The sequence below is a fragment of the Prosopis cineraria genome, unplaced genomic scaffold, assembly GCF_029017545.1.
Source record: "Prosopis cineraria cultivar Desert tree isolate PC_DT_omini unplaced genomic scaffold, ASM2901754v1 PC11, whole genome shotgun sequence".
NCBI lineage: Eukaryota > Viridiplantae > Streptophyta > Magnoliopsida > Fabales > Fabaceae > Prosopis > Prosopis cineraria.
Genome location: NW_026555342.1, coordinates 16,514,467 through 16,532,968, shown reverse-complemented (window position 1 = coordinate 16,532,968; position 18,502 = coordinate 16,514,467). Strand labels below are relative to the sequence as shown.

General features: G+C 29.7%; 1 protein-coding gene across 1 annotated transcript; it reads right to left on the bottom strand.

Annotated features, from left to right (window-relative positions):
- Positions 1 to 9,260: 9,260 nt before the first annotated feature.
- Positions 9,261 to 16,274, bottom strand: LOC129285416 (ER lumen protein-retaining receptor A). The gene is made up of 6 exons (XM_054921113.1): positions 16,005 to 16,274; positions 15,294 to 15,559; positions 10,353 to 10,468; positions 9,867 to 9,940; positions 9,722 to 9,785; positions 9,261 to 9,631 (listed from the first exon to the last, which is right to left on the bottom strand). Exons 1-6 carry the CDS (start codon positions 16,093 to 16,095, stop codon positions 9,595 to 9,597), a joined length of 648 nt encoding a protein of 215 aa, XP_054777088.1. The 5' UTR covers positions 16,096 to 16,274; the 3' UTR covers positions 9,261 to 9,594.
- Between the last annotated feature and the right edge of the window lie 2,228 nt (positions 16,275 to 18,502).

Genomic DNA, 18,502 nt, shown 5'->3' with positions numbered 1-18,502 from the left:
TTTCAATTGTAATGTTTGCACTAAAATAAATATATATACATTTATGAATTATGATCCATGCTAATTTTAACAACGTAATCTCATATTTAAATAATGAGGACTAAAATAATAATTAAATTAAATTTAAATGATTAAATTAATGATAAATTGCCCTACTAACCTAAAAAAAATTCTTGCACCCAACAAATATAGACCAATTTTTTAAATAATATTTGAAAGTGTGGCTGGTTTCTATTAATATACAAGTCAAAAATTAAATTTTAAGAATTAATAAATAATTAACATAAATTTGAAGGACTAAAGCCTTTTTTTTTTAAATGAAAGTTTTATTATCACTTTTAATTACACGAATTTCTTATATTACATGGAAGTTGGAGAATAAACGGAAAACAAACAGTACAGAGCAAGGGCGCATAAAGCGCGGGAAAGGAAAAGATTTGTTGAGGTTTCTGCGGAGGACATGACAAGTACTTGAAGCTGAAGTCTTCCGTATCTGCTCCAAGATTTTTCTTTTTCTTTTTCTTTTTCTTTTCCTATTTTTTCTTTATCCTGCTCTTTGAGAATAAATAATAATAAATGTAAATGCCGTCAAACCAAATAAAAAGCAGGCTAATATTTTAAGATCCTAGGATTTCAAAATATCAATTGTGGAATTTAGTAGTTCAATTTCAAAAAATTAAGTTTGGATAAAAAAACATTAAGTGAATTGGTCGAAATGTTCTTATTTGTAGAGAAATTAAAAATTTTAAATAAACTTGTACCAAAATAGAAATTGTACATAAATGTCAGAATTAGAAACTTGCTTAAAAATTTTTAATTAAGCAATTTTTCATATTGATTCTTTAACATTTTTAATTGTGCTTATTATTTTTCCAACTTAATTTTTGACATTTTCAAAAATTGAAGAATGAACATAAAATATTGCTTTAAGTGAAAATCATCCCCATTGATCAGCTTTCAAGTTTTTCAATTTAGTTTTCAGAATTAAATATCATTAAAAGATTCAAGTCTATAGTTGAACAAATCAAATTTAAGATCTGAAATTGTTGTTTTTTTGTTTTTGTTTTTATTTGATCCGAACTCCAAAGTATTATTTTTTTCTTCCTAATAATTATATATGCATGCATGTGTGTGTATCAGCGGATGTATAGTTGCAGTGTTGCCGGGAGAAATGATCATACATGGACCCCCCTTGTCTTCCACGATTTCTGTAAATCCGCGTCTTTGGCGCAGCTCATTTTAGGGGGGCGGCAATTAGATTTTAAAAGATTAAATTAATAATAATTAAATTTTTAATAAAAAAATTTAAAAAATAAATTATAAATATTAATTCAAATAGTTATAAATAAAATTTTTTGTTACAAGAGTTATTTTTAGTATTTAAATATATATTTATAATTAAAATTTTTGAACGTAATTTATAATTATTTGAATTGATATTTTTAATTTATTTTTTAAAAATAGAAACTTAAACTTTATTAATTTAATATTTTGAGACTTAATTATTATTTTTTTTCATTTATTTATACCAACCTCTTTTCTTTTAATAAAAAGATCATGGCAAAAAATTGTACAAAAACTATTACAATCAAGTTACAATAGATGCCATGAGAGATTTGCACCCATGGATAGATCATCGAAAATTGGCGACCTAGCCAATCTATATAATTATTTACTTTTTAAATATATAGTTAAAAATAATCATTCAATCTCTTATAATAAGATCATCTTTGATTTTTTTTTAAAAATACTCCTTTGATCTTATTTATAAGTTACTTCCAACATATTTTATCAGTATCAAGAAAAATCTTAAAACTCATTAACTTTATTTTAAAATTTAATAAATTTTTAAATTTATCCCTATTAAGTATACATACTTTACTAACATATTTTCTCTCCTCAATATTTAATGAAAGATAAAAAAAATTATTATAAAAATTTAATGACGTGACTTATAAATATAATAAAAAATTATTTTATTTTATTTTATAAATAAAATTAAAGAAAGTATCTGACAATAGGTGGTTTTCTGTGGAATTATACTGAATGAAGTACATGTTAACTTTATTAAATCTTTTCCTCTAGCAAACGTTAAGTCTTTAGGAAATACTACCCAATAGTTGCAGTTGCAGCATTAACAAAGGTCAAAATCCTTTTAATTTTCGATTATGCAATGACTTTTAAAACTTGACAATACATTTTCTTAAACTCTAAATTTATGTAAATAATTCATCCCCCCCCCCTATTTTGACCTTTATCTCACTAAATAATTTATCAATCGTGCATTTACTTTTTCATATGATATATTGATAATATTAAATATTGATATTAAGACCTTGGTCACGTGATTGTTCATATCTTCTGTTATATAAAATGCCAATTAGACAGGGGACTCCCAGCGGGAATGTGAACTCAACAAATAAGAAGTCAAAAAATAAACAAGTGATTTTATGATTAAGTAAATAATAATAATAACTGAAATTAGTAAATATTATTATATGTTGAGCTTTTCAAGAAGTTGCATTGATGGCCATGAGCATGTAGATAGGATAAGCATGAGCAGCTGGCTACAGCAGAAAGTGTTGAAAACCAACTTCAACTTTTTCCTTTCGTTCACATTACATCTATTGCATTTTATTTTGTGTGTACGTGTCACGTTTGAAATATCTACTTTCACAATATATGATATAAATTTTATAACTAGATGATTCATTTCATTAACCCTGCTTTATAACTCAAAATGTTAATAAAAACAAATTCTCCTTCTACTTCTAAATAGAAGATCTAGATAACTAATTTACAAAGATTAAAAGAAATCATTGAACTAGTCATTTGTAAAAAAATGTGTTTATTTTTCTAAAATATCCCCTTTAATTATTTACATTAGAAACTACAGCAAAACTCCCATACAATATGTGCAATTAATAAAGATAATTTAAAAATATATACATTTAAAAGATAAAGTATATTGAGATCTTATATTTAAGAATAAACCAAATCTTTCTGATTAGCTCCTATAAATGGGAGGGAGTATATTACCCAAAAAAATGGGAGGGAGTAATTCGGAATTTATTAATTTGTGAAGGATAAGAATTAAGAAGGCAAAATAGGATAGGATGGGAGGAAGCAATAGGCCGGAAATTAGCGCGAAATCGTGAGAAAGAGACGCAGCCAAAACTGTCATTGTGGCTCAAACGTCAAACACGAGCAAGACTCTAGGGCTGTGCAGAAGCTTTTCAATTCTATTCGTGAGAAAGCTGTATCCAATCCTATTAAAAATTAGTTCTTTTAGGATTGAGGATTGAAAAAATTAAAAAAATCAAACTGTAAATTAGATAAAAACTAAATATTTAAATCTTATTAAATTTGTTTAACATGATTATAAGTAATTTATTAATTATTTATAATAATAAGTTAAGGCTAATAATAGTTTAATAAATATGGTTCCTGCATAGTGGCATACGTAGACTAATAATTTAGTAATCTATATTACTTAGAATGTAATTAAAATATTTTTTTTGTTGTTAAAAATTATTATGAATTTATTATAATTATAAATTTTTTAATTATTTTAATTAAATTTATTAAGTTGAAATGTATTATTGTCTCTCGTAAAGAAAAAAAAAACTTAGTGAGTATTAAACTAACACGATCAATCTCACAATCCTATGAGTCAAATCCGATTTTATTAATCTTTGAGTTATCATTAGATCAAACCAGACTATAAGTTACCTAACTCAATCATTTCATAAAAGAGATCAAATTTTGGATTAGATTAAAATCTAATCCCATCTAGCATAGTATTGAAAATCGAACTGGATTGGCCGGGTCAACCCAAAACCGGTGACCCGATCCCTTATCCGGTCTAGGTTTACTCTTAACCCTGTGAGGGAGTGAACCGGTGTAACTCAGTCAACCCGAGTTCAACCCAGTATAACCCGGATAACCCAGTAGGTTGATCGGGTTAACCGGGTTATTATTTTTTCAGACTTTTACCCCTAAAACGACGTCATTTTTTATTTTTTTGTTTTTAATTTTTTCAGAGCTCTGAGTTCGAAAATAAGATAACAAAAAAAATAAAATTGAAGTTAAAAAATGAAAAATTAGAGGCAGAGTATGATAAGTCTAAAAATATAGTATTTTATTATTGTTAGACTTTTGAGTAGTTGGATTTGATTGAATGTTTTTATAATTAATGTCTTTTTATTTAAATTATATTATTTTAATTATGACCGGTTTGCCATCGATTCAAACCTCGATTCAATCTCGATTGAACCACTAACCTGTGATTCAATATCATGACCGGTTCGATTCAACGTACCTTGCCATCTAGTTTTTTGTGCAGCACTGCACAACTCTCTCTTCTTGAAGCCTGGTTCACGGGGGCTGCATGCGCTGTCAGGCACTTCCACTTTTTTTTTTTTTGTTTTTATAATACAATTAATAATCAAATATTTGAGCCACAACCCTTCTGGTTCCGGGCATAATCACCGTAAGTCATTTCTTATTTTGATTATTATTAAGAATTAATTTGAATTCTAATTGCTATCTTCCTTGGCTATTGTTTTCAATCACACAAACTAGTCAAGTACATTAGTTTTATTCCTTTTTGTTATAATAATTATTTTCAGGGCAGAACCACAAGTTTTAATTAAAAGGGCCGATATTACAAAATATGTACAATAATGAAAGAAAAATTATACATATATATATATAACAATACATGAATAATATTTCATCAACATATTCATATTGAATTTTATAAATATAATAACCAATATGCATTTTTTTTTGAAGTCTTGCTCAATGATTTTTTATGACATGAAAATTATCAATAAAAAAAATTAGACTTTTCAACCTCTACAAAAATTTAACATAATTCACTCATATTAATTAAGTTCTAAAACTTAGTATCTTGGACATATCAAGCTGATAATGCTATACTTTACATTACAACAAATTTTTTTCTTGGTTAGAAAAAGTTTAAGAGTAAAATTTCTCAACAAGATTGTATATGTTGTTAGCATTTAATGATTTAAATGTACTTTTAGAATTCAAATAGGTACCTATTCAATTTAAAAAGCTTTGTTACTTGTTGAATTTATTATTTTATTCATTCAATTTAAAAAGCTTTGTTATTTGTTGAATTTATTATTTTATTCATTCAATTGATAATTCATGACAGTAGTAAATATATCAATACAAATGACTTTTAATTGTTATAGAAAATAGATCTTATGTTTAGTATTCATTTTCTAGGGGAAAAACAATTATTTCCTTTCCTAATATCATTGTACATTTACTAATTGGGTGAAGTTAAATATTATCAATACCAAATATTAATATATTTCAAGCTCGAGCGAGGGTAAAAAACGTTTAACTCCTTTTTACCCAAAAAAAAAAAAGTTAAGGGGGTCGAGCTCTTTTTGGTATTGAATGTACAATTAGTTTTGGTACTTTCGAACAACTTCCTCAATATATATTTTACATTTTGATTTTGTTTTATAAACATAAATGATTTTATTACTATATTTATACTTTGATCTTGTAATTTATAAACATCATCTTGGTAAAAAATACTTAAGCAGAGCAAGTGCACCATATCATTTGTAATCTGTGTAATAAAAATATAATATTTAGATAATATTAAATTTAAATTAATTCTAATATTAATAATAATAGAGAGAAAAAAAGAAAAAAAAATCAAACGTACATTTTGTTATAAAAATAAAATTAATTAAAAAATGTGATACAAAATTTTATTTAGATTACTTAAAATATTTTAATTGGATAAATTACAAATGATATACTATCTAGTCTACTTAAATATTTCTCCATGTTGGCAGGATAATCAGCCATAAAACTTACCACCATAAGAACTTTATGTATACGATTGGAAAATTAAATGTTAAGAATAAGTATGCAATTTTTGTCAATTTAAAAAACATATCTTTTTGTGAACTTGTCATGAAGATGAGTCGATTATTTGATCATACATATGGGTTAGATTTGAGTATTATCAAATCCAATTAAAAATAATTTTTAAAGACAATTTATGTATTCACATGAATGCCAATTCAAGATCTCATGTTTAACTAACCATAGCCTTTTCTATTAGAAGTTTAGAACCAATACATGTTGATACTATACAGTTGTATTTGATCTAAACAATTTGACCATGATTATGTTTTTTCTTCCAACAACATAATTGTGTTTAAACAAATAAACTTGTCAAAAGAATTAATTATATTTTTATCTTACACTTAATTAGTAATAAATTCACCAATATATACAATAAAATTTTATATTAAGTCGTATTATTAGGACAAGCATGATGTGCAACCAATGATGATACGAATTAATGCGAATTGTATTGTATATATTATTGATATATTAATCAATATGCAGTTATAAAATATTAATATAATATAATCTTTTGACACCATTGTTCAATAATGTTGAAGCTACTCATATTATATACAAGAGTATATAAACTTACCAACTTAAATTGTTATATGTGGTAAGATTTTTATTATTTAAGTAAGTGATTATGAGTTTGGTATTTCTACGTGCTTAGAAAACTTGGTTTAAAAAAAAAAACATTTTATTGTTATAATACCTTAAAGAAGGCTACTCTCTGCTATTTGTAAACAATTAACAAAAAGTTTTAGTACAAATGTTCAACTAATTGAGCCAAATGCTCATTTTTCATTTTTTATTTATTTTTATCAACAAGGATTAGTCAAAGTTAGTAAAGGATTTTGCACATAATCCAAAAGGTCATGGGTTTAAATTCAACTGCTGATACCTTTTTAAATTTTTGAGCATGAAAGCATACACTAGCTCTGGTGAGATCTAATAACCAAACTCACGTAAACTTATACATACCAAAAAATTATTTTTTCTTAATTTTTTTGCCAGATTTTTGGGAGTGGAGGTGGCATGCAGCTTTATGTTTTATCCCACGAAGGTTTTATAAGAACCTCATGATGATTGAAATGCCATGCCTTCAATTGTGTGATAGGATTCATTCCATCATAATCATACATTATTTGCACGAGCGACAATAAAACCCAAAATTAAATATTAATTCTTTAAACACGAAAAGTTTTTCATCAGGAAAAAATCATTACATAATACACATATCTTCGGAAAATGCTTGTTGTTGCTCATTATGACATGGACTCATGATGAATATTCAAGCACATTGGGGCTCACATTTGTTTGGAAACAAAATATTTCAAAGTGAAGTTTCATTGCATGTAAGTTTTATAGTTTTTTTTTTTTGGTGATAAATTATTCCATCGTATACTTAATCCTGCTTCACCTTTTCATTAACAAGCGTAAGATTGTTATACACAATAGGTGTTGTATACGTGTACATGTACACCAAAACTAATTAAGAAAAATGGGAGAATTATGTATAAATCCCACACACACAAAAAATTAATTATTACAATATTTATTAATGACTAAACTAAAGTCATGATGTATTTATGTTGTCAATGAGTCATACACATTGTGTTATCAATGATATTAGTTTAGTTGTTAAAGAGTACTGTGGTAATTAATTTTTTTATATGAGACTTTAACATAATTCTCTTAATATATATATATATATATATTTAAAGCTGGCATGTAAACAAGAGATTATGGGTTAAAGGTCATTTTTATCCCTCATCTTAACCCGAAAGGTTACTGAAGACTTTAAACTCAATTATGAATCAATTATATTTCTCAACTTAAATATTTCATCCTTTGTCACCCTGTGATCATTTTCTCACCATTAATTAATCATCAGTAAATTTTATATTACATTTTTTAATATTTTTTTATTATAAAATATTTGAGTTAAGGGGTTAAAATGATCCTTACCTCTATTATAATTATAAAATCTGAGTTTCTAACGCAACAACCATGCACAAAACATTTTTTAATATTAAAAATATTAATAAATCTAAAATTATTAAATATTAATTAAAAATAGACATTAAAAAGGAAAAAGAAAGAAGCATAGAGTCGCAGAATTCAATATACTGAACTTTTCAATATTGTATTCTTTTAATGTTTAAAACAAAGATATATTTTTTATACAACTATTTATTAGATTTCAGTATTATAAGTTTAATTAAAGATAGCTTTCTCAAAGACTTTTTATTTTTTCGTATTACACAAATTCAAATTCAAGAACCTTTGCTTAAGTGGTCCTAATCCCTTTTACTAAGACTACTGCTTGTTAACAAACAAATAATTTATTATTTTTTGCTTGATTTATGAAATTCCAGATCGTTGACCCAAAATAATTTAGTTAGCATTTGCATGCACCTCTTTTAGGCAAATAATTTAATCGTTGTTGTACACTTGGGGTATGAACTTGAGAAATAATTCTAACTGAACTTTATTTTACACATTTTCATGGCAAATTTGAAAATACACAATGAGTAAATCTTTATTTTTTGTTTTTTGTTTTTCTTATAAAAATCTATTTGTGTTCTATTCAGTATGCTGAGATACCTAGGAGTATTGTCATGTCCCTTTTAAAGCTGTGAGACTGTCATTACTAATGGTGACCTCACAATTTCACAGAGAAAAATTTAATTTTAATAAGATCAACCTTTTACCCAAAGAAAATATCAAGAACAAATAATAAAAGGTGAATTGCTTGCAAAAAAAAAATAAGTATATTTTTTCAATATTATAAAACTAATGTACTTTTTAGTAATTACACGTCCAAAATAAGTTATTTATATATTAAATATGTACAAGAATAAAAAATTGAAAAATAAACATTGTTTATAGTCTTTTAATATCTACAAGATAAACTATGATAAGTTTATCCCGAAAAATAAAAGTAAACTAGAAAAAAAAAAAGTTGTTCATATTTAAATGAGCAACAAATTCTAAAAGAAAACATTTTTAAAAAAAATATTTTCGGATAAAAGGGCAATTTCGCCCCTTTAATCCATTTTATATAAACAAGCTATATCTCTAGAAATCTACCTCTAGCCGCAAGTCTAGTTTTCTTCTAGAATCAATATCTAGAAATCAACTTAAAAAAAAAAGTAGTAATAATAACTCTATTTCTTTTGGATGTTAGCCAGTTAACCCAATGAATCTGCTAGTCTGAAAGATTGACTTAATGCAATGCAGATTTTTTTTTTTTTCCTTCTTTAATATGGGAACTGCAGATTATTAAATAGTCAATTTTTCTTGATGAAAGGTACAAATAAAACTAATTAACTCAAAAGGGGTTAAGAACGAAAGAGAGAAATCTGACCGAATATTTTCATTTTCCAAAGAAAAAACTTTATAATATAACCAATATAGCAACTTTGCCCCACTAACTACACTGATGTGCAATGAAGACATGAAACTCCGAAAAAAAAACTATCTTCAATATATAAACATTTGTCTCAACCTCATCCTAAATTACCAATGATAATGGAATATTCTTTTAAAGTTAAAACCCAATTATCCCTACTGATGAATTGGGGTGCCACTCGTGTTCCTCTCTGCAAGTCACTAACATCAAACCATATCCCGCGCCATTAGAATCCAGTAGCGACTTTCATTCCAAAACAATTATGGGTTTGCTCAAGCAGGAAGCTTTAGTTTTGAATTGTTCTTCCAGCTGGAAAAAAACAAAACTGATGTAACTCATCTGATACATCAATAAGGAAAATTTTAATTGCAAAGCATTTAACAGAAAAATTTTCTTTACCTGATGAAGTAGTAATAGAAGAAATCTGCATATAGGGCCGTCTGAACAATACCGGAGAAGCAAGCTGAAACAACAGGAAATAAGTTAAAGAGTCTTTACTAGAGTGTAAAAGAAATTCTTATTTAAATTCCAAAGCATTTCTTACCAATCCATCGACTAAAGCGCGGCTCAGTCAGATATCGGTATATCCAATTCATAATGTAAAATGCCCGATATGCCCTGCAGTTTCATAATCAGCAATTATAATATGAGATCTTTAGTTTGACAAATCTCCATAAATCTACTGATACTGGCCGTAATCATGCAAGTATTGAGATATCATATCAAAAACTAGAGTCAAGATAGAAAATACATGCGCAGAAACTTTTAAACCAGCCCAATAAAAAAGAAGTAAGAATTTGGTAAAGCTGGAAAATCTGTGACAGTGTAGGTGAATCGTTGTCAATTTTAGTAGAGGTATATTCCATTACATATCTAGCAAGTACAATTTTGTTTTGATGCACTGTCACCTTTAAAAGATTTCCCAACAGGTCAAAACATTATCAACTAATGATCAGCAGACCAAAGAAAGTTTAATATTGTTTGAAGGATCTTAGATGAGAAAATAATATCAACAAAAGAAAGCACATACCCAAGAAAGAATACATATTGGCCAGTCAAATTGTCCACATTGCCACTTCGTTGCAACAAAACCAACTGGGGTAGTATTGCAACTGCCTCCAAGTATATTGAAAATGCCCACAAAATCTGCAGTAGATTTACATCAAAGTTAATATGCATATTCATGATTTTACAAAGCTTCCAGGAAATACAAACTAAACCGTTCATGTCAAGAATAAATAAAAAAAGGACAAGCATTGTGTTTATAGACTAAAAGGACTCATGGAATCAAGCAAGTTTTCAATACCAAACTGGACAAATAATAGAGAGCAATTACGCAGAAGATTCTTTAATGAAGTAACTATTGTATTCCCAGTGCTGTTATCAGATACTATGATTATAATGGCCGACCTCTCATTAGTTTATGGCTTTCTGCCTTTCACAGCTAGTCAGCTACTCATATATCAATTCTTATCATACTATCAGAAAAGTTCCGCAAAAATTTTCGAAATGTAGAATCATGCAACATACAGCCATCCTCAGGACCAAAAACATTACAACAACAACAACAACAAGCCTTTATCCCACTAGGTGGGGTCGGCTACATGGATTGCAAGACGCCATTGTGCTCTATCATTTATTAAGCTTTTAGAAATATTATTAATTAAGAGATCACGTTCAACAACTTCCAAGAGTGTTCTCTTAGGCCTTCCTCTACCTCTCTTAATCGGACTCAAAGTTATATGTTCCACTCTTCTCACTGGTGCCTCCCTTGGTCTTCTTTGTACATGCCCAAACCATCTCAACCGATTTTCTACCATTTTTTCCTCAATAGGTGCCACCCTCACTTTTTCACGTATGTGCTCATTTCGAATTTTATCTTTACGTGTATGTCCGCACATCCATCGTAACATTCTCATCTCTGCTACTCCAACTTTATGCTCTTGCTGTCCCGTTAGAGCCCAGCATTCACTACTATATAACATTGCCGGTCTGATAGCAGTACGATAAAACTTTCCTTTAAGTTTATTAGGCACCTTACGGTCACAAATAACTCCTTTAGCTTTTCTCCAATTAAACCACCCAGCTTGAATTCTATGTGAAATATCTCCACTGATTTCGCCATCATTTTGGATAATGGCTCCCAAATATCTAAACTTTTCCACTTGAGGTATAATTTGATCTCCCAATTTCACTTCCAAATTATTTTCGAATAGTCCTTTATCAAATTTACAATATAAATATTCCGTCTTACTTCTACTCAGACGAAAACCTTTCGACTCCAATGTCCTCCTCCATAACTCAAGTTTGCAATTAACTTCTTCTCTTGTCTCTGCTATAAGAACTATATCATCCGCGAAGAGCATACATTTCGGGATTTCCTCTTGAATATGTTCCGTCAAAACATTTAAAATCAAGTTGAACAAATAAGGACTCAGAGATGATCCCTGATGTAGCCCAATCTTTATAGGAAAATCCTTTGTTTGACCACTAGGCGTTCTTATACTAGTTTTTACCCCCTCATACATATCTTGTATGGCTTTAATATAAGCAATCCGTACTCCCTTTTTTTCCAACGCTTTCCAAAGCACTTCTCTTGGTATACGGTCATAAGCTTTTTCCAAATCAATAAAAACCATGTGTAGATCTTTATCTTTACAACGATACTTTTCCATTAATCCCCTTAGTAGATAAATCGCCTCTGTAGTTGATCTACCTGGCATAAAACCAAATTGATTCTCAGAAATACTTGTCTCCAATCTCAACCTGTGCTCAATTACTTTCTCCCACAATTTCATTGTGTGGCTCATGAGTTTAATCCCTCTATAGTTAGTACAATTCTGAATATCTCCTTTATTTTTATAAATAGGAATTAATGTACTTCTCCTCCACTCATCAGGCATTTTCTTGGACCGTAAAATCACATTAAATAACTTAGTTAACCATCTCACCCCTTCTTCACCTAAACATTTCCACGCTTCGATAGATATACAATCAGGTCCGTTAGCTCTACCATTTGCCATTTTCTTAAGAGCTTCCTTTACCTCCTTATCACGTATTTTTCGATAGAATGACAAATTTTGTTCTCCTTCACCAGTTACTAAATCCTCCAAGTTACTAGATGAATCCTCTCCATCATTGAAAAGTTTAGAAAAATAAGTCTCCCATCTATTTTTAATTTCATCATCTGTAACTAAAATTCTTCCCTCTTCATCCTTAATACACCTTACCTGTTCTAGATCTCTTGATTTTCTTTCCCTACTCTTGGCAATCTTATAAATATTTTGCTCTCCTTCCTTCGTCTCAAGGTTCTTATAAAATTCTTCAAAAGCTTTAGAACGAGCTTCACCCACAGCTCTCTTAGTTTCCTTCTTAGCCATACGGTACCTCTCCCAATTTTCCTCATTGTTACACAAATGTATGGCTTTAAAACAGTTCTTCTTATACTTGATTTTGTCCTGTACACTATTATTCCACCACCAAGACTCCTTATCTCTCGGACCAGGACCTTTCGATTCTCCCAAAACTACTTTTGCAACCTCCCGTATCTTTTTAGCCATATCCTCCCATATGATGTTAGCACTTCCCTGAGAATCCCAAATTCCTTTATCCAAAAGATTTCGCTTGAAAATATCTTGCTTCTCACCTTTTAATTGCCACCACCTAATCCTTGGTGTTACTACTTGTCGACGTTTTTGGATTTTACTCATAATACACACATCAAGGACTAGGACCCTATGTTGTGTCGTTACAGCATCTCCAGGGATCACCTTACAATTTTTACAAAGTTTTCTATCTGTGTTCCTAACCAAAAGAAAATCAATCTGCGACCTTGAGGTTCCACTTTTGTAGGTGATGAGATGCTCATCTCTCTTCTTGAAACAAGTGTTGGCAATCTTAAAATCTTAAAGGTTAAAGTAAATAAAAAGGAATGCAGAGGTATCATAAACAAATTATAAAAGATTATTTAGAAGAGGAGCTCTAGACCAATGGGAGCACCTCTCCTCCTATAAACTATGGAGGTCTGGGTTTGAATCTTCCCTAAGGCATTTTGTGCAAGTTTCATGTGAAGCTAATGATGCGGCAGCTTGAGAAACTGCCACATCATCAAATAGAAACCCAGTCAACCCTGCAAACCACCTCAATTAACTAGTTTGGACAGAACAGTGGGTTCACTGGCTTCTAGTTTAGACCGATGTGAATTAATACCATGATAGAATATAGATGTAATTAGTTTATTTTAGATATTTAGGATTATTTTATTAGGATCATTTAAATAAGAATATTTAGAAAATCTACAGATTATTTAGGATTTTCTTATCAGTATCTTTCTTAGAATTATTTTAGATTTTATTTATTTTCAATAAAATAGGATACCTAGATATATAAATCTAGATTATCCTTGTTATCTTTTAGGATTAGATTAAGATTTGATTTTTATTATTTTCATATTTATAAGACTCTATGAATAGCCCCTAAGGTTCTTCAGTTATATTCAACTTTTGATTATTATTGAATAGAGTCTCCAAGGAGTTTGGCCTTCCCCCTCCTTTCTCATTCTCTCTCTTCCCTTTTTCCCCACCCCGTTTCACATCACAACAGCGTTAAACTGACTGGTCACGTTGATCCAGTTTTAACTTTTAAGATTATTGCTCTTCTAACAAAACAAATATGAAAGCCAGCAACCAAAAGAAACAAAGCATAACCACTGCCAAGAAAGTTTTAGTACTATGAGCTCTACAATTCCTTTATAAATCGACCAAGGATGCTCTGAAATGACCAGTTACAGAACACCACAGAGAACCAAAGATAATAAAAAAGATAAGCAGACTAAAACCAAAACATGACTAGTGAAATAGATTTTCCTTCAAAAACCTGAGCACTTAATTCCAATCAAGGACACTAAAAAACAACATACATGAAACCCACTATTATAAAACTTTGACCTCTTGTGCCAAAGCCTTCGAACTTAATTATTGGAAAATGCTATACAAATATGAGATATTCAAATTTCACCAAACACTGTAACATGCCAAAAGCAAATATAACTTACTGCTGTAAGTAACAGATGCTTATGAATTAAAGCAACATATCCAACCCCTTTAAGGAGATTAAGTGTTATTATGTATGAATCAGCATATCAATAATACTAATATTATTGAGTAGTATTGTCAGGTAAAACGTGGCCTTGAAGGGGTTCTGAGTTTGCAAATAAATTTCTTAGGAAAGAATTTATCACTGCTTCAAGAGAGTGAGAAACTGAGAATAAGATTTACAGGGAAAAAGCACTACAATGATCCAAATTTTCAAATTCTTCCGTCCAAGTTTTGAGGTCAAAGCAAAAAAGTTGAAGCTTTAACCATGCAGTAAAGGATCAAAATAATCAGGCACCATGACACAGAAAATTATCAACAAGGGCAAAGGGAAAGGGTAAAAGGAAAAGGATTAATAGCATTTTAATACCCAGTAGGAAAAAGGAATTTTGAGAAAATAAGTATCTATGGCACCAAAACGAAAGTGCATGTGACAACAAATTGTCACAAATTGGTTTAGGAGGAATACTAGATTTCCAAATTCCTAGTGGTCACAATGGAACAGCAAAAATGTTTGTTGCAACTGCAGCCACCGGAACAAAATAAGATGTTTGGAGACATGTTGAAAAGTAGCATTAATCATCATGGAAGTAAGATGTTTGCAGAAATATAAAATGAGTAGTAAGAAAAACAGAAATACAATAAGAAGTAAATAATTAAAGAACCATTTTATCGAAATGTCAAAGCATTCATCTTTCAGTACTACAGACACAAAGCATAATCAAAATGCCAAAGCATGCAAAGAAATTATATTTAGCATCAAACTCTCTATCACGTAGCAGAAATTTGAGAAACATACATATCAACAATTATTAGGATACAGCATAAAGGCTATAAAACGTATTGAATAAAATAGAGGGAAGTCAACAATCAGATACCTCTTGGAATGTGAACTTCTCATGCAACACAAGCGCCAAGACAAAGCTCGCCAGAATAAGAAAATAATGGCGGAAAGTGTCGAGTTCTTTATCATAACTTCTCTTAACCACTGGGTGCATTCGCATGCACCACACGATCGCTAAAGAGCTTGCGATAAAGACAATCTTCATGATAGTGTTATAAACTGAGATGAAATCTGTGAACAGATCCAAGTAACGAGCCAGAAATACAACTGCATAGAGCTCCTGGGTTTTAAGAGAAATCCCTGCAGTTAAAAGTACACAACAAAAAAATTTCCCTAAATCAGCAAACTTGTTCAAAACCCAATTAATGCATTATTATTTCTGGTTCTTTGTTTTCAAACTCAGCCGCTATAAGGTGGAAAGAATTAAACCCCCAATTTTCGCTCTTTTGTTTACCCCTATTTGCCCACGACTCAAAAATCTACTAGAACTATGCATCCAAAATTTCCGACAGAAAGTCACTAAACTGCAAAAAGGTCAAAAACTACTAAGAAATAGTATGTATTGACATTAAAAACCGTTGCTTCCACACTTAATTTGCCGGTACAACAATCAAGAGAGCGGCAAAAAGTTGTATACGAAGTTCTCGATATAGGCTCAGTTACTTCAATTCTTGAGACGATTACCGTGGAGGTAAAAACCAAGGGGTAGATCAAAGTGTAGGACTTGGGAGGGGGGGAGAGTTACCTGCGCATGATTTAGTTGCGTAGATTTTGAGCAACAGCACCAAAATGCTGAGCAGATGGGTCATGTCCCCGGCAAGCCTGAAGATATTCATGGCTTCGACTCCAAATGCTGAAGGCTATGACGTCGATTAGAGCGAAACCACCGAGAGACAGAAAGAGAGAGAGTGCGGGAGGTAGAAGGAGCAGCCAAAATAACCCGAGGTAGGAATCGGTGGTGTGTCGTGGTGAGCGAATTGTTGCGGAACCTGAAAAGGAAAACTTGAGAAGAAAGTTCGATTTTTCGTAACGTGGGAGAACTGAAGTAATTACGTTAACTTATATAGACCGTTTTTTTTTTTTTTCCTAATGGAAATAGGATAAAAGAATATAATTAGAATAAGTTTCTGATAAAAAACAAGGAAAAAAAAAAAGATAAGTGGATTTTAAATTAATAAATAACAATAACCATAACAATTGAATAAAAGATATAGTGTTATAGATGAAACATACGCGTAAATAGAATTAGGATAAATTTCTAATAAAAAAAAGGGACTATAGATGAAACATAAGCGTAAATAGAATTAGGATAAGTTTCCGATAAAAAAACCCAAAAAAAAATTAGGATAAGTGGATTTTAAATTTTAAATCAATAATAACAATAACAATTGATTAAAAGATATAGTGTTCTAGATAAAACATACGCGTATTTTTTAACCAAAAGAAACATCCACCTATCTTAATATGAGCGAAAGTAAATTTTTAATTTTCAAGTAGTTTAATATTTTCCTTTGTTTTCTCTTTTTGTCAATTTTGCTTAATTTTCATTTTGTTAAAGCGTGGATGGAGGGTGCTGACCTGGCAATTACAAAGTGTTTCTTATACTCCGCAACACCTTCGAGGTTTGAATTGTACTAAAATTTAAAGGGTTATGGTGCTAATCCAACTTTGAAATTTTCAGTCAAATGCACCTCAGAGTCTAAAAGTATTTTATAGTGCAATTTCACCCTTAAGGTTTGCTAATTTGATACAATATTGTCTTGAGTAAAGGTGTTCAAAGACTCAATTTAGTTTGATTTTGGACAAAAATCAAATCAAACTAAATCATTTTGGTTTATTCAGAATTGAGACCTGATCAATTTTTATAAAGTTTAGTTTAATTTGATTTTATTTTTAATTTAGTTTGGTTTGGTTGAGGACTAGATCAGGCTTTAATGCATTTATTTGATTTTTTTTCTTTTTCATTTTCATAATAGTGTTATGCATTAAAATTAAATCTATTTTTTTTGATTTTTTTCATAAATAAAGGTATAAAAATATAATAAAATTTTAATGTGCTGATAATAATTAATCATAAAAATTGATATAAGTTTCTAAGATTAAAATTATTTAATATTATACATTTTCATTCAAATATTTTAAAAATATTTATTTATGTATCTATATTTTAATAAATAATAAAAAACTTATTATATAAAATTTAAAATAAAATACTTCTTATAGATAAATTGAATAAGTGAGGGTGAGGCTTTCAAGTTGTAAATAATTAAATGATAGTCATAGTATGATTATTATAATTATTTAATATTATGCATTTCCGTTCAAATCTTTTAAAAATGTTTATTTATTATTATAAAAAATTTAAAACAAAATGCTTCTTATAGATTTTGATAAAAAATATTTTTTATAAATAAATAATTATATATTTTATAAATAAATAAATAAATAATATTTTTTAATTAGATTTGATTCAGTTTGGTTAGATTTTTAATACTCAAAATCAAAACTTAAACCAAAGTAGATTTGATTGCTATTCAATTTTAGTTGGTCTCTTTCGGCTTAGGCATGTAATTTTTATTTGGATCGATTTTGAATGCTCATATTCAAACTTTAACCATTAAGTTGACCGTTAAATACTTATTAGCTGCCACGTGTAAGTCCTTGTCATTTTTTTTAATTTATTGTCTTCCTTGCTTTGTTCCAACGTCCAGAGCCACGTGGGCATTGCCACATTTGATCTTCTTTTTCTTCATCCTGAGGCATCTCTCTCTCTCTCTCTCTCTCTCTCTCTCTCGGCCATCTTCATCCCTTCTCTCGCTTCCTCCCTTCTCCCTCCCTCCCTTCCTCCTTCCTCTTCCCCACCCATATCTTTTTCCCTCTTCTTCCATTCAAACGAAAATCTCAAAGGAACTGAAACCCAAATCTCAATTTTCGTGTTCTGGGTCGCAAAGAAAGAGACATAGGTGAGCTTAGGCTGAGCTATGGCTCGTGAACACGGTGCAGGTGAGATTAGGCTGATATCTGAGGGTGGGGATTCAATGCGAAGACGGCGCAAGTCGCAAACACAGCACAAGCACAGGGATTCAATGCGATTTAACGCTCAGGGATTCAACATGATTTTGAAGAGAAACAACTTAGAGCATGTTTGGATTGTCACTCTAATAGTGGGTTAAACTGACGTTAGAATGCAAAATGTTAAAAAAATCTTGTTTGGATCATCATAAATTTTCAACCTCAATTAGC

Coding starts and splice junctions, on each gene's coding strand:
- LOC129285416 (XM_054921113.1), bottom strand. CDS start 16,095: ATGAATATCTTCAGGCTTGCCGGGGACATGACCCATCTGCTCAGCATT. Junction 10,469..15,293: donor AGAAGTTCACATTCCAAGAG/GTATCTGATTGT, acceptor AATCTACTGCAG/ATTTTGTGGGCATTTTCAAT. Junction 9,632..9,721: donor TTCTATTACTACTTCATCAG/GTAAAGAAAATT, acceptor GTTTTTTTCCAG/CTGGAAGAACAATTCAAAAC.